This window comes from Carettochelys insculpta, chromosome 1, assembly GCF_033958435.1.
Source record: "Carettochelys insculpta isolate YL-2023 chromosome 1, ASM3395843v1, whole genome shotgun sequence".
NCBI classification, from domain to species: Eukaryota; Metazoa; Chordata; order Testudines; family Carettochelyidae; genus Carettochelys; species Carettochelys insculpta.
Window position 1 is genome coordinate 288493235 of NC_134137.1, and position 17409 is coordinate 288510643.

General features: G+C 46.6%; 1 protein-coding gene across 2 annotated transcripts in view; it reads right to left on the bottom strand.

The window, feature by feature from the left end:
• Positions 1-17409, bottom strand: part of NR1H4 (nuclear receptor subfamily 1 group H member 4) — an 88068-nt gene that overhangs the window by 40193 nt on the left and 30466 nt on the right. For both annotated transcript variants that reach the window (XM_074983977.1, XM_074983976.1), the window contains exon 2: positions 13598-13960. In XM_074983977.1, coding sequence (XP_074840078.1) covers positions 13598-13960 — 363 coding nt within the window. The remainder of the gene's footprint in view (positions 1-13597; positions 13961-17409) is intronic.

The window sequence follows — 17409 nt, forward strand, 5'->3', positions numbered from 1 at the left end:
CAGGAGACCAGCCCTGGCACACCAGAGGAGGAGGAGTAGGGGGAATCCTCCTCCAGAGACGGGGGGCTCCACATTGCGCTGTCGTCCCGGAGCTCCAGCAGGGCGTCCGCCCACAGGGTGTCCCCCAACCATGGGAGCGGACCATCAGGTATGTACCCCCCCCCGGTGCACACCCCCGGGGTTGAGGGGTGGGGACAACAGACATGACCAGGGCCCTCCACATGCCCAGATGACCATGGCCCCAAGGACAGCAGTGGCATGTCCCTCAGAAGAGTGCATCAGACCCTGCCCCCTCCCCAGCACGACAGTGCCATGCCCCATCCCTGGGGATGGGGGGAGCGGAACCTAGGGTCCCCCGGGGAGAGGGGGTGGGACACCCATCAGCAGCATCTCCTGGGGATGGGGATGGGGAACCAGCAGCAGAGGGGTGGGGGGACAAGGGCCACGGCTCAGGGCCCACACTAACGGCTGTCTCCACTCTTCTTCCCCCCCGTGTTCTGCAGCTGCACCATCGGAGGGACCGGAGAGCGCCAGTGAGATGTCAGTGGTCCCGGAGAGCCCACCGGGGCCATCACTGCAGGCCAGCCCCTTGGCAGAGCACCAAGCAGCCCCAGGGCGGGGACGATGGCGGACCCAGCACCATCACCACACAGCGACGGACCCCCCAGCTGCTGGCGATCCTCTGGCGGCAGCTGGAGGTCTCGGAGCAGCGCCTGCGAGTGGACGAGCGGCACCTCCATCTGCAGGAGCGGGCGCTGGCCTGGTGCCAGGAGGCATGGGGGGCCTTTATGTGCACGTTTGAGCGCATTGCAACTACCTGGCCCCCCATGCCGCACCGGCCGCCGCTCTGCCCACCCTGCCTGCTCCACCCACCGCTCCACCCGCTGCTCCACCCACCGTCCCACCGCCATCCGCCACCTAGGGGCCTTCCGTCGAGGGGGACCTGGGGCCTGCTGACACCCGCCGGCCGTATCTGCCAGTTCGCCCGGTCCCCAGCCAGCCCCGGCCAGGGCTGAGGCCGAGGCGAGGGTTGCGTCTGCCAACCCCCAGCGCTGGACATTAGGGGGTGCAGGGCCCAGGATGTGCCCCCCCCCCTTTGTACATATCCCCTTAATTTATGTTGTATATAGTTTGTATTAGACCCCTGTTATTTTATGATACCTGCCCCCCCATGTAAATAGTTCTCCCCTTCCTTGTGTTCCACTGTTTGTTTATCATATAATATATAATATTTATATTTGTAGTTTTGTGGTTTCACGAACAACAGGTCTATTTTTATTTACAAGAAAAGTGGTCGGGGGGTGTGCTCTTGGGTGCTCTGTGGTGTGGGCGTAGGGGCAGGGAGTGTTGTGGAGGATGGGGGGGTGCAGTGGGGGGCCTGCCAGCGTTCACCCCGCAGCCTGGTCGAAATGGGCCCGCAGGGCCTCCCGGATCCGGATCCCCTCGGGGGCGACCTGGCGACTGGGGGCAGCGGGTGGTTGCACGTCAGCCCTGCCAGCCTCCACAGCTCAGCCCTGAAAGAATGCCTCCCCCTTGCTCTCCACCAGGTTGTGGAGGGCGCTCTATGCTCCCACAATCTGGGGGATGTTGGTGGGGCCCGCACCAAGGCGGATGAGGAGACACCTCCAGCGCCCTTTGAGGCAGCCAAATGTGTGCTCAACCACCTGGCGCGCGTGGTTCAGGCACGTGTTGAAGCGCTCCTGGCTGGCTGTGAGATGGCCCGTGTAAGGGTGCATGAGCCAGGGCCGGAGGGTGTACGCCGCGACTGCGACGACTCAGAGGTGCATCGTGGTGTCCTCCACAGGGATCTCCCACTGGGGGATGTAGGTCCCCGCGTCCAGCCAGCGGCACAGGCCCGAATTCCAGAATACCCGGGTGTCGTGGGTGCTGCCAGGCCAGCCAACATAAATGTCCAGGAAGCAGCCCTGGCTGTCCACCAAGTCCTGGAGGACCACCGAATGGTAGCCCTTCCTGTTCAGGAAGTGTCCTCCACTGTGCTCCGGAGCTCAGATGGGGATATGGGTCCCATCCAGAGCCCCGAAGCAATTGGGGAAGCCCAGGGTGGCAAACCCCACGATGGCAGCATCCGGGTCCCCAAGCCACACGAGCCTTTGGAGGAGCAGGGCGTTGATGGCGCAGACGACCTGCAGGGGAAGCACATGGGAGACCACCAATGAGGGCTGTGCAGGGTGTGTCTGGCCCTCCCCTCCCCTCCCCTGCCAGGGCTCCCCTCCCCTCCCCTCCCAGGGCTGCCTCCCCCTCCCCGTGGGTCCTCTTACCTCCATAAGGACAGCCCCGACGGTGGCCTTGCTGACGCCAAACTGCTGCCCCACGGATCAGTAGCTGTCTGGAGTGGCCAGCTTCCAGACAGTGATGCCGACCCGTTTCTCGACGCTGAGGGTACGCCGCATGGCAGTGTCCTGGTGCCTCAGTGCAGGGGTGAGCCACTGGCAGAGCTCCAGAAATGTCTGCCGGCTCATACAAAAGTTCTGGAGCCAGCGGTCGTCGTCCCACTCGCCGAGCACCAGCCACTCCCACCAGTCGGTGCTCGTGGGGTAGCTCCACAGCCGGCGGTGTGTGCGGCTGGGGGGAGGCGGGGGGCAGCAGGGTCTGGGGTTGCTTCCTCCTCCCCTGGGGGCAGCTCCTCTTCCACGAATAAAAGGTGATCAGCTGCCTCCTGGATGGCATTGAGCAAGGCGAGCACTGCTCCTGCAGGGGCGGCTGGGTGGACCTCTGGCTGCTGCTGCTGCTGCTGCTGCTGCTGCTGGGGGTCCATAACTGCTTCGCCGAGGTGTGCGTGCCTATGGCTCTGCATACTGTGCGCTGTGCAGGCTGAGTGTGTCTGGGAGGGGCCCTTTAAGGGAGCGGCTAGCTGTTGCCCCGGAAGTGCTAGTCTGCCCTGTGACCCTGTCTGCAGCTGTTCCTGGCACCCTTATTTCGATGTGGGCCACTTTGGCATGTAGACGCTCCCCTGCAGCGCCTACTTCGATATGGTGCTGCCCAACGTTGACGTTGAACGTCAGCGGCACCAGCCCTGGAGGACGTGTAGACGTTATTCAACGACATAGCTTATTTTGATGTCGCTACATTGAAATAAGCTACTTCGATGTAGCATACCTGTGTAGACGTAGCCATTGGGAGCAAAGAAAAAGTTGCACAGGCTTTATAGGCTGCCTTTGCTTTAACATTTCGTGAACGTTTAGCGCTTCACTTGGCAAGCATCGGATTTTCCTTATGCGGGGCTTTCTATGGGATGATTTAGCAGCATTCAAAGAGAGAGGGAACTCCGTCAGGCCTGGCAAATGACCTCAATTCCTCCATCTGTTTGGGGGCAGAAATTTAAAATGGGATTCCTGGAAGTCCTGCTGGCACACGGCTGATTCGCAGTACAGGCTAACGCTAATCTCAGCCCCGGCAGTAGTATTCTAGCAGACAGGGCCATGCTGAGGAGCGGGAGAGGGAGCACTGGGGAAACACATCCCCACGCTCCAGTGCTCCAGGCGTGGGGACCCAGCCACACGCATACACCCTGCTGTGCCGTAGGCCCCACCCCTTCCCCATCCCTGCCCCTGCTCCACCAGTACCCCATCCCTCCCCTGGAGCAACACTGTCGACACCCACCTCACTCTCCCCATGTGGGTGGCTAAAGCCAGAGCATTGATCCACCACACTAGGCTCCCGGCCCTCTGCTGCTTCCTCCTTCCCTGTGGTGGCAGGAAACAGAGTGCCCTGGTGCCAGGGTGGTCCACTTCACACTGCTGTGGAGAAGCTGGGGGCAGTGGTGAGTAGAGCAGGCTGCCAAGCTCCCACAACTCACATGGTGGGGGAAGGCTGCAACCCCTGCTGCCTCTGCCATCACCGCAAGTAACCCTCCCACCCCTCCTGTCCCTGGGATGGTTGGAGCTACTGCCGCGGGGCTCCCAAAAGCACAGGGCTTGGGGCAACTGCCTCTACTTCATCCTATGGATGGGACGGCTCCATCCACTAAAGGTGGGATTGAGCAAAAACCCAGGATCCAGCCACCCACAGCCAACTTTGGTGGAAGTTCAGATCCGTCTCTCTTCTTTGTTTACTCTCTGAACTAGGCACTGAACTAGGCCTTATATACCTACACACACCTCTGAATTTTGGGGAACTGTGGATCCTAATTTCAATGTCCTGGCTCAGGGTCTACTTTCATTTAAATAATCCATCCCAGACCTAAAATCTGGTTACAAAAATAATCAAATTCTATTTAACAGCAAGAAACCTGGTACTTCTCTGAGTCCTGTCTCCTTTGTGTTGTGAATAGTTCTCTTTTTCCATTCAAATGTACTTGAGTGACACTAACCTCTTTTGAAATGCAGATTATTTGGAACTTTCAGTCAGACCCAGACATTATTTTTCTTTGCTATTCACATGGAGTTTAGCACATTTCCATATACTGATCATGGAAGGAAGAAAAGGTCTAGGTTTAAGCTGTAGATTTTCAATGCCAGTTAAATGGCATTTGCATTCATTTCAGATCGTGTTCCAATTTTATTTTAAACATCTTACTTAAAGGCTGCAATTCATGAAGGAAATCATTTATCCAAAGGCTGTATGCAAATATTTTATTACAGTTATAAGTCAGATTGGTGTTATTATGGCTGGTATAATCAAGATAAGGTAAGACTTTATTAGTTGTTTCTCTGTGTCAAGAATTGAAAAGCTTTAGCAAATGCATCTAATTGTAAACATGTAGTAATGCCAAATCAGTGAGATTTATAAATCCATAAAATTGAGAACTATGAATGTTTCCTATTGAAACGAACAATTTTTAAAAGTCAAAATATTCTAGTGCTCTGAGAAAGCATAATTTTCAACCTTACTCTCACTCCATTTTTATTATAGTGTTTAATGACATTCTTAGCAGTTTCTCTAAGTCTTCCACTCTATACCGCACTTTGGACAAATATGCCTTAATAATGACTCTAACCTACTGAAATGTCACACATCTGATCTTGTTTTAAAGGAAATTTTGGGGACAATCTGAGACAAATCACACACAGCATTTGGGGACAGTATCCGAGGTCATCAAAATAGAGTGGTTTTTTACATTTTGATGTTGCCCAACCTGAAAGCTGTTCTGCTTGGGCAGACCCTCAAAGGCTTTAATTGGACTGTATACCGATACATTGAGCAATTTGCAGGATTGGGACTTCAGAGTGCATGTTGATCTTCGAATCTATCTCCTGTCGAAGTGTTTAGTTTGACATCAGGTAGAAGTCATCTGGTACATGAAAATCAACACGTGCAAATTGGTGCAATCTGTCTCCCACAAAACGAATTTGGAATGATATTAAGTAGTTTCTATAATATTCAAATACTGAATTGTATGTTACAGATATTGCATAAGACATTAAAAACCATAGGAGTTATGTCCTCAGTTAAAAGGACAGTTTGATTCTTGCTCTTTCTTTTATGTAAAGTGTGCTACTATGGAGTTCACCAAAAAGGTGTGTTGACTATACCAGAGCAGCTCTAGAAAATCAAGAACCATGGGAGCTGATATGTCATGAGGAGAATGCTTGCTGAGAACTGGTATTGAGACACAAAGAGCTAAGCTGTACCTTGTTGTAACTCCATTTACTGCACTATTTCCTAGTCAAGCCATCAAAATTCTACCCAGCTCACAAGCAATGTATGCCTGCTTTAAACTGTCAGACTACTGACACTTCAAAGAACACTGCTGAGTTTCAGCACCATGCAAACGGCCCTGACTTTCTGGAGAGTGAGAAGAGACACATGGAATCTTTTTCACAGGAAGTATCTGTAGTTTGCCATGACATATGTCAAGGATTGTCAGGAAGAATTAGGGCATGATAAAAATCAGTTCTGCCATTTTGTAGGGGACAGCATACATAATCCACTTTTCTGTCAGCGTAAATGACTCTGTAACTTTACTAAATGAGCATGATGCTGTAGTTTGCCTCTACTCAGTTAATGTGATTTGTATCATAGTCCTTCCTAGAGGGGTCTCTAGATTCCACTAAGGGTTCAAATGTGCTCATGGGCAACCAAACAGGATTAGACATCTGCAATTGGCCCATGACAACTCATGGGAATCAGGCTAAGGGACTGTTAAATTGAGTTTTAGACATTCAGGCTTGGACTACAGTCTGCAAGCTGGGACTTTTCCACTTTGTAGGATCTCAGAGCCTGGTTTCCAGCCCAAGCCTGAATATCTACGCTGCAATGAAATATCTCTTTAGCTCATGAGCAGCGGGTAATGCAGGCAAGGGAAGGCATTGCTTCCCAAAACACCTAAGTTCCCTGGTCTCCTGGGAAAGGCAGGGGCCACAGCATGGTAGCCTATCAAGAATGTTATTAACTGTAAGAGGAAATGCAGTCACAAGCCCAGCAGCAGCATGGGGCTTATTCTGTTTATTGCGCTCAGTGCAGCCGGTATGATTACCTGCCCCTATGAATAGGTGGTATATGTGTGCATTTGATGCAAGGAGTTGCTGGCCCTCAGAGACTGCGTACAGGCTTTGGAGACCAGAGTGGCTAAACTGGAGGAGTTAAGGACCAGATGGCATTCAGACAGGCGTTCTGAAAGAACTCATATGTGAAATTGCAGAACTATTACTAGTGGTTTGTAACTTATCCTTTAAATCAGCTTCTGTACCTGAAGACTGGAAGGTAGCTAATATGATTCCGATATTTTAAAAGGGCTCTAGAGGTGATCCTGGCAATTACAGACTGGTCAGTACTGGGCAAGTTATGGTAAAGAATAAAATCGTCAGACACATAGGTGAACATAATTTGATGGGGAAAAGTGAACATGGTTTCTGTAAAGGGAAATCATACCTTACTAATCTACTAGAGTTCTTTGAGGAGTCAATAAGCATGTGGACAAAGGGAAGGAAGTGGATATAATGTACTTAGATTACCAGAAAGCCTTTGACAAAGTTCCTGATCAAACGCTCTTAAGTAAAGTAAGCTGTAATGGAATAAGAAGGAAGGTTCTCTCATGGATTGATAACTGCTTAAAAGACAGGAAATAAAAGGTAGGAATAAATGGTAAGTTTTCAGAATGCGGAGTGGTAACTAATTGTGTCCCCCAAGGGTCTATATAGGGACCAATCCTATTCAACCTATTTATAAATGATCTGGAGAAAGGGGTAAACAGTGAGGTGGCAAAATTTGCAGTTTATACTAAACTGTTCAAGACAGTTAAAAATAAAGACTGTGAAAAGCTCCAGAAAGATCTGACTAAACTTAGGCTGTGTCTGCACTGGAGAGTTCTGTCTACACTCATAAAGCCTTCTGTCGACAGAGTCTCCACAGAACTCTGCTTTTGCCTCAACAGAGTGAGCCCTCAAAAATTAGAGGCATAACTCTTCTGTCAACAGAGTTCTGTTGACAGAAGTGCAACATAGACACTTCTGTTGACAGAGAGGGCTTCCACTTCATTGGGCAGCCCAGTTTGCAGAGCTTACGGTCAGCCATTCTGTCAACAGAAAACAGGGCAGTCTGGCTGCTCTCTGTCAACAGAGCAGATTGCTCTGTCGATCTGCTTTTCAGGGTGCATCTACACTTGCACTCCTCTTTCAAAAGAGGCATGCAAATGAGGTAAATAAAATGCAAATGAGGTGTAAAGTTGCATATTCAGCACCTCATTTGCATATTCTAATTTCAAAAGAGCTTCTTTCAAAAGATGAAAGCCAGTGTAGATGCTGCTCTTTTGAAAGTAAACCCCCATCTTTGAAAACAAAAAGCAGTCAAGTAGCACTTTAAAGACTAGCAAAATAGTTTATTAAGTGAGCTTTTGTGGGACAGACCCACTTCTTCAGACCATATCCAGACCAGAACAGACTCAATATAGACTAGCACAGCTTACTCTCTGTTACTATTCCCCATCTTTGAAAGAATCCTTCTTCCCATTAAATAAAGGGAAGAAGGATTCTTTCACAGATGGGTTTACTTTCGAAAGAGCAGCATCTACACTGGCTTTCTTCTTTCGAAAGAAGCTCCTTCGAAATTATAATATGCAAATGATGTGTCAAATATGCAAATTTATGCATCATGTGCATTTCTGATGTGCCTCATTTGCATACCTCTTTCAAAAGAGGAAAGTAAGTGTAGATGCACCCCAAGCATAGGAGCACTCTGTCGATGGAAACTCTGTCGACACAACTCTGTCAACAGCCATTACTGTCAACAGATGCTTTTAGTACAGACGTAGCCTAAGCAATTGGGCAACCAAATGACAAAAGAAATATAATGTTGCTATATGTGAAGTAATGCACATTGGAAAAACTACTGCCAACTACACATACAAAATTATAGGGGCTATTTTAGCTGTACCACTCAAGAAAGAGATCTCGAAGTCCTCGCAGATAGTTCTCTGAAAACATCCACTCATTGTGCTTCATCAGTCAAAAAAGCAACCAGCTGTTAAGAATCATTTAAAAAGGAGATAGAGAATATTTTATTGCCTTTATATAAATCAATGGTACATCTACATCTTGAATACTTCATACGTTGAATGTGGTCACCTCATCTCAAAAAAGATATATTGGCACTGGAAAAGTTTCAGAAAAAGGCAACAGAAAAAATTAGCAATTTGGAACGGGAGCCATATGAAGAAATATTAAAACGAATGAACTTTCAGCTTAGAAAAGAGGAGACTAATGGGGCGTATGATAGAGAGTTGTAAAATCATGACATGTAAGGACAAAGTGAATAAGGAAAAGTAATTTGTTCCCATGCCATGAGAATTAGGAGTCACCACGTGAAGTTAATGGGTTGCAGGTTTAAAACTAACAAAAGGAAGTTTTACTTCAGACAGCGTATGGTAGACCTGTGGAATTCCTTGCCAGAGGATGTTATGAAAACTAGGACTTTTACACGGTTCAAAAGAGATCAAGATAAATTCACGGAGGCCCATCAATGGCTATTAGCCAGGATGTGTAGGAATGGTTTCCCTAGCCTCTGTTTGTCAGAGGCTGGAAATAGATGACAGGAGAAGGATCGCATTCATGATTACCTGTTCTGTTCACTCCCTCTGGGACCTCTGGCATTGGCCACTGTCAGAAGATAGAATACTGGACCAGATGGACCTTTGGTCTGACCCAGTATGGCCATTCTTATGTTCTTATGCAAAGGGGTGACAGAAGGGGTGGGACCTCAGAAGGAAGGGGCAGAGCTGGTACCTACTTTCCCCAGGTAGGCTTTCACACATCACCCATGCATTAGCCAAAGCCCAAGTAAGATGGAATGTCCTGGCCATGCTCATGGAAGTGTTTATAATGCCTGCTCAGGACTGGTGTTACAATACAATAAACTATAGAAACTATTGTAACATATAATGCCTCAAACTTTGTCATAACGCTTGGAAACTGTCTTATCATTTAAGGACCTTTATGCCATTATTGTAGAATGATGTAACGTCTTATAACTGCACAACCAGGAATGAGAGATGCCCCATAGATGTTTTCAGTTTTTTTAAAGTTGTTTTTTCAGTCTAGCATGAGCCTGAATCTATGATGTCTATCACGTTTAGTTGCCTTTTGATTATAATTTGGGAAAGGGATAAGTACAAAATCAGATTTTCAAACCATTTTTTCTTGCCAAGTGAGGAGAAATATTCAAGTGTATTTGCATGTGAATGGTAACATAGCCAGAAAACACCTGAATATAGCACAGCTCCAGAATACAAATCTCTTGTGAACCAGTAAAACATGTTTTTCCTTCACAAAAGTGAGAGAGAGAAGATAAGGTCAGCAGCGTTTTCAGTTGATAAGTAAACCACTTAAAGTTCACTAAATTCTCTTGTAAATTTTGACTATAAATAGATTAATTAGTATTCCAATATCACAAACATATTTAACTGGTTCTATCGACCTTAGTACTAGCTCTTTATTCAAATTATAGATTAATGTTGATCATAATGTCACTTTTATACAGAGGCTTTCATCCCAAATGAGCCCAAAGTGCTTAACTCCATACATTTAGCTCCAATGAAATGCAGTCATCTCTGGGATGAAGGGTACCAGGCAGGTAGAATGCTAAAACCATTAAAACACCCTATCCAATTTTTTCCAACAGACTTGTTCTATCATCTCACCATTGCTTTAAGCCACTCTCAGGTTTATTGCAGAAACATAGCACATTTAATTTAATAATTCAAGTTTTAAAGTTTTTGATCAAGAGTTGTACTTTCCTCTGTTGTTGACGTTGCTGCCATGAAAAAGTGAAAACACAAAATGAATTATCCCAATAAAACACTAATATAATGATATCACAGACTGGTTTAAGTTAAAACAAGGAGACCTGAACATATAGTTAGGGTATGTCTACACAGCAAAGTTATTTAGAAATAGCAGTCGCAATTTTGAAATAACTATGCAATAATTTTGAAATAGCAGATGCCTTATTTCGAAATTGGTAAACCTCCTTGTGGCGGTGGCTACACTACCCCTCCCTTTCAGAAGGGGCATGTAAATTATGGCTGTTTCAAAAGCAAATAAGGTGCTGCTATGAATATTCAGTGCCTTATTTTCATAATGATGGCCACCCAGCCCACCAAAAGTGCTAACTTCAAAATAAAAATAGCTGTGTAGCTGGCATTCCTTTGAAAGGGTGCCCTGATTTTGAAAGCACCTTCTTCCCATTTTCAAAATAGGGGTTTTGTAGACAGGAAATAGAACCTATTTCTAAATATACGATAGTGCGTCTAATGGCTCTGTTTCAAAATAGGCTCTATTGTGTGGAGACGCTCTATTTCAAAATGGCTGAGTGCTATTTCAAAATGCATTTTGTGTGTAGCTGTGCTACTTCAAAATAAGCTATTCTGCAATACTTCTTCTGGAATAGCTTGTTTAGGAATAACACTGCTGTGTGGCCATACCCTGACTTTTACCACTGAGCCCAACTTTTACATGGGAATTATACTTCCTTTCACCAGGAAGGACTTTGCACCAAAAGGTTTTTATTTTTTACCATGGTATTTCCACAATTTCTAGTTGAAGCTGTTGTAAAAAAAGTCTAAATGAATTTAGTAAAATCCATTAAATAGTGAGGGCAATTAATCACTGGAACAGTTTACCAAGGGAAATTGTAAACTTATCATCACTTGGAATCTTCAAATCACGACTGGATTTTTTTCTAAATGATACACATAGTTCCATCCACAAGTTATTGGGCTCAAGAGCATTGACTTAGATAGCAAGGAAAAATAATTCCCTTATTTGATGTATCTACCTACCAATGTGCCCTGGAAGAACCACCCCTTAGGAGTAAGAATTGTTCAGTTGCTATGTTCATGTCATCTCTGAAGAAACTACCAACAACAGAACCTACAAGGAGTCCAGTGGCACCTTAAAGACTAACAAATGTATTAGAACATAAGCTTTTGTGAGATACAACTTACTTCCTCAAATGTTTGAAGTGAAAGATAGGCAGGGATACAGGCACGTGATTGTACCTCTGCCTTTCTTTCACTTCAAACATCTGAGGCTACGTCGACACTACCCTGGAACAGCTATCTGCTCAGGGTGGATCTTCCAGGGTTTGATTTTGTGCATCCAGCATGAAATGGACCTCTCAGAGTTTGCAGTCAACCCCTGTACACCCCGTGAGACACAAGAAGTAAGGGAGGTTGATGGGAGAAACTTTCCTGTAAACCTTCCCCAGAAGAGATGGATAAGGTAGCTGGGCATAGATATGTCAACTCTAGCTGTGCAATTACTGTAGCTAGAATTGTGTATCTGTGGTCAACCTACCTTGCCTAGTGTAGGCATAGCCTGAGGAAGTGAGTTGTATCTCACAAAAGCTTATGCCCCAGTAAATGTGTTAGTCTTTAAGGTACCACCAGACTCTTTGTTATTGTTGCTGAAACAGACTAACATGGCTACCTCTCTGAAACGCACCAACAACAGATTGCTAATAATAGTGAGGATTTTTTTTTTGCCACATGCAGGCACTGTTCCCTGGAAACCAGGCTAATACAGTGGGCACACTTAAAATGTTTGTTCTAGTTTTAGAGGTATCAATTTCAGAGATATGCCTTTTAAGCTATTATTAAAATGGTGATGGTTACTATTGCTTGTCAAAACTCTGGCATGGGAAAGAACTTTTTAACAGCACCCATGCATTTCCCACAGGCCACCAACAAGACATTGGACGGGGACCACTTTTAGTTACTACTGACCTGGATTAGAACTGACAACATAGAAGTGAAAAGATCTTATACGATTGCTAGTCCTTTCAGCTGCTTGCTGTACCCTCATGATGTCTTCTTAAGAAATAAAAGGCATGAAATGTAATACACTACTGATGGAACTTCTTGTGGGGATGGGGATTTTAAAGAATATTTGCTGATTAGAGCTCAGAAATTATGGCGATTTGACCAGGTATAGTACTTATTTTAAATCAATTGTAATGATGAAGATGATGAGGAGGAGGAGTTTAGGTGGACAAACATTTTTTGCTTTAAGTGTGACAATCAACATTGCTGCAAGACAACCTACGATTTATATCCACAAAAGAATGGAACTACCAGTGTGTTCCAAGGAAAATAATCCCAGAACAACAGAAATGTACAACTGGAAGAGACCTTGAGAAATCCTCTTGCACTGAGCCCCATGTGCTGAGGCAAAACCAAATAAACCTAGACCATCCCTGGCACGTGTTTATTTAACCCGTTCTTAAAAGACTCCAGTGATGGGGATTCCACCATGTCCCTTAGAAACTTATTCCAGAGCTTAACTATCCTTATAGTTAGAAAGATTTCCCTACTATTAACGTAAGTCTCCCTTGCTGCAGATTAAACCCATTTTTGTCCTATCTTCATTGCATGAGGAGAACAACAATTCCCCTCCCCTGTCCTCCTTATAATAGCTGTTCCCATATTTGAAGGCTGTTATCAGGTCCCTCCCCCAGCCCACTTTTTCCAAAGTTAAGCCTGCTCAGTTTTGTAACCTTGTCTCACAGGTCAGGTTTTCTGAAACTTTTGTCTTTTTTGTCACTCACCTCTGCGCTCTGCCCACATCTTTCCAGAAGCATGGTGCCCAGAACTGGACATGATTCTCCAGCTGACATCTCCCCAGTGCCAAGCAATGTTCCCTATAATCTTTTCCTTCCACGCGCAGATTTTTTCTATCCATGTACAGAATAAATTTTATGTGCATTAAGGTATGTGCAGATGTTCACCACCAATGGAAAAAAATGCTGCTGGCTGTGGTGCTCTGCTAATCAGCTGGGCAACATCTGAATTTCTCCTGAGCAGCCACACATGCACTCAGCTGACAGGGAACCCTGGTGCTCAGCAGAGTGGGACAGTTACCTCATTTTTCTTACACACAGCACTCCTGTTAATACGTCCCAAAATGACATCGGTCTTTTTTATCAACTGCATCATCTTGTTGACCCATATTAAATGCATGGTCTCTCCCACATCCTTTTTGACAGTACTCCCCTCTAGCCAGTTAATAACACTGCATTGGATCCAAATGCAAAGATCTACAAAGGGCAAGCACTTGAATAAACTCCTCAAAGTGAAATTTCAAACATAAATAGCCATATCGCCCCAAATACATTTTGTGATCAGTTCATTCATGTTTTGACCTACCTTTGCATCCTTCGCAAGTAAGAGCATTATAATGGTATCCAGAGGCTTTGTCACCACAGACGACACATAGCTCTTCTCCTTTCACTCTTCCTGTGGAGTGGCCCAGTCTAGATTTCTTGGCTACAGGTGTATCTGCTAGTTCTGTCTCTCTCACGAAAAAGTTCTCACAGGGGATTCTCCTGAGTTCATACATTCCAGGCGAATACCATTCTTCAGACTGCTGGGGGTAAAAGCCAAGGTTGGAATAATAAGGCGGAGATGAAATCTGAGGCTGAACTGGTGGGAACGGCATATTGCTGTACTGTGTATATGGTGACACATCTGATTCTTGCACCGGAGAACCCATTGCATCAGTAAGAACACCTACATAATAATGCAGAAACAATATGGATTAGTATCCTTAAACCACAGTCACTAGACCAGTTTCCATTCCTAGTATGTCAAACTCAAATACTGGAAAGAAATTAGTACTAACCTTAGATTCACTAAACATAAAAAGCACTAAAATATTCTTGACGATATTTGTACTTCCTCAGCATCCATTGGCCCCTGTCTCAGTACCCCCCTATGCATTAGGTCTGGACATAGAACGATGCCTTTAATATAAATTAAACTTCTCAACTACTTTATTACAATAAATAAAAATATTTTGCACTTCTATTTCCTCAGAAAATCCTGAAAGATTATTACATCTACAGAGCTAAAAATGTTCGTGATGCTCTACAGACTATTAAGGGAAAACAGTTCATTCTACAAAGGAGCGGTCAGTCTGAATTAGACCCAAAAACACTGCAAAGAAACACTGCAAAGAAAACAAACAGAAGCCAAGGAGGCTACAGTAGTAAGACGCAAATACAACATATCTGGTTCGTTTCTGTTCTGTTTGGAGTTAGCATGTCATAGCATGAGGGACCGCAGCTGAGGGAAAAGAGATAGATGGGAATTAGCAAGAACTGGAAGGCTAACCAAAATAATGTGCCTTCAGGAGAGATCTGAAGGAGGAGAGTGAGTTTACAAGACACAAAGGATCAGGGCAGAGAAGTAACAGAGAGGTAGCTGTGTTAGTCTGTGTCCTAACAAAACAAAACACAGTCATGTAGCACTTTAAAGACTAACAAAATCATTTATTAGATGATGAGCTTTCGTGGGGCAGACCCACTTCTTCAGATCTGGAGATAGCGCTGTACTGGAAATGGCACGATGGTTTTATAACACAAAGATCAAAAAAATGAAATAAAAATTGACAAATCAGATACATAGGACAGAAGGGGGGGTGATGGGTAGGGAGGAGGGGAAAGAACTACTAATTGTAAGAGTCCTGCCTGAGACCACTATGAATATTAAAGATGGAGAAGCTGTCTTTGTAATGTGTGAGGTAATTACTCTCTCTATTAAGGCCAAACCTCAAAGTATGAAATTTGAGCATAAATTGCAGTTCAGATGTCTCCCTTTATAATCTGCTGCCAAAGTCTCCTTGTTGTAGGGCGCATATTCTCAGGTCTTTAACAGAATGGCCCACTCCACTGAAATGCTCACTGACAGGTTTATGGGTATTCAGGTGCCTAATGTTTTCTCTGTGTCCATTCATTCTTTGGCAAAGTGATTGTGCAGTCTGTCCAATATAGCAGGGGGGCATTGCTGGCACATGAGGACATATATAACAGTGGCTCAGGTACAGGAGAATGAGCCCCTAATCCAGTAATTAATGTGGTTAGGTCCAATAATGGTGTTTCCAGAATAAACATGTAGACAAAGTTGGCAACAGGGTTTGTTGCAAGGAAAAGGCCCAGGATTAGTATTACTGTGGTATGGCCTCTGGCTAGGCAAAGAAGATGATGTGAGATACAGGTGTTACCAGACTGTGGGCTTCAGCACAATAGTCAGCCATGCACAGTCCCACGTGGACCACTGGGTAAGTCACAGGTGGTGCTGAGGGGCGGCATGGTGAGTATTGCAAAGAGCACAGCAAGAGAGTGGCAGCTGCAATGGCCCCTGCCCAGGGCCAGGTGAGCCAAAGTGCCCCCAGGCAGGTGGCAGAGGGCAAATTGAAGCTGCTAGGCAGCAGGCAAAAGACAAGGAGAAGACTCAGGCCCCTAGAGACAGCAGCTCTTGGGAAAGCTGGAAGGGGTTGGAGAGTTTGTGGCTGTTCCCACTTGGAGCCACTGCACCCTGTGATTCTTGGCTGGCAGGCCCAGGGGATATCCACCTCCTCCCCGCCCCGAGGGCTAGGGCTTGATGATGCCACTCTCTTTCCTCCTAAGCAATGCTGGGATCTATACCGGGGCAGCCCCCGAGCCCTTCCTTCATTCCCAGGCAAAGCATGCCTATGGGGCACACTTGTGGGGCTGGGTGAGTGACTGGGAGAGGGCTGCCAGGTGACAAGCTGAAGGCACTTGGCAGGCTGCTGAGGTAGAGGGTGTCAGTCAGCTGGGACTGTCTGTGGTATCAGCCTAGCCCCTTCGCCCTCTCACTGGCCTGGTCTCTATTCAGGCGAGGGGTTACATATGCCCTGCAGTGGACATGTGGCGGACTGAAAAGGCCAGGCTGTGAGTTCAGCAGCCTCTAGCTTGGTTTCCTGGTTGATCAGCCTAAGGGAACAATGACTTACCTGACCTGTGGGCAAGGTGGGAGGGGACACAATCAAACTGTCAAACACAGTTAGATAGTTTGTGAGGGGAGCAAAATTTAAAGGTCCATCCATCCTCGAACAGCTCCTCAAGTCACGGCAGCTCCCACCTCCCTTGCCCTCAGACTTTCCCCTGGAAAACAGCGTGAAGTGCTCATAGCAGACTGGGGGGTGCACAGTTGGGCCTCAGAGGAAAAAGTCTGGGAACCCCTATGCTAAAGTACAGATTAGGGGCTAGATTTGTACCCCAGACACTTTACGTACTTGTTAAAATTCATTAGTCATTTTCAAAGTGCAAACAAACTAAAATTAAATATCACTATTATAAATTACAACCAGTGCAACAACAGTCAGTATTCCCTCTGTGATGTAGTTTAAACTAAAGAAGCATATCGGTAAACTGGACAGCAAAAAGGAAAGTGATTTGCAAACTACAAATTGGCTGTGTCCACACGCGTCATATCTTCTGGAAGAGAGTGTCTACACACAAAGCGGCGTCCAAAAGAGCAGCGCAGTGTTCCAGAAGATCGCGTCCACACGAGCGCACGCTCTTCTGGAAGAACAGGGGAGGAAATGCCTCAGATGGGGTCACAAGGCCGGAGAGCACTTCAGGAGCACTGGCCAAGCAGCCTGTTAAAGGGGCCCCGCCAACAGCCCCTCCCTGCGCTAGCTGCTGAGGCCCATTGTGCTGCTCCCTGAACAGCTCGCCGTCACTGCTCTTGCAATAGCTGATGTGCCAGCCATGGACCCTGAGGTCCTGCAGCAGCGCAGGCTCACCCTGACAAGGGTGCTGAGGAGCCTCCAGGCCATCCCCCTCAGCCTGCTGTATGAACGCAGCATGAGCACCAAGGGCCCTGATCCACCACTGGCCCCGCTGGGCCCCCGACAGCCTATCCATCCATCTGGACCCACGCCACCAGCAGCAACTAGTGGGACCAGGGGTCATGTCACAGTGGGATGATGAACAGGGGGAGCAGAACCTGCGCATGGCGAAGGGCACATTCCGTGAGATCTGTGCCTGGCTAGCTCCCTGCTTCGCCAGCAGGCCATGGGGATGTGGCCAGCCCTCCCAGTGGAGAAGCGTCTAGAGATCGTTATCTGGAAGTTGGCCACCCCACATAGCTACCACTCCATGGGGCAGCAATTTGGGGTGGGCAAGTCCACCGTCAGGGACATCATACTGGAG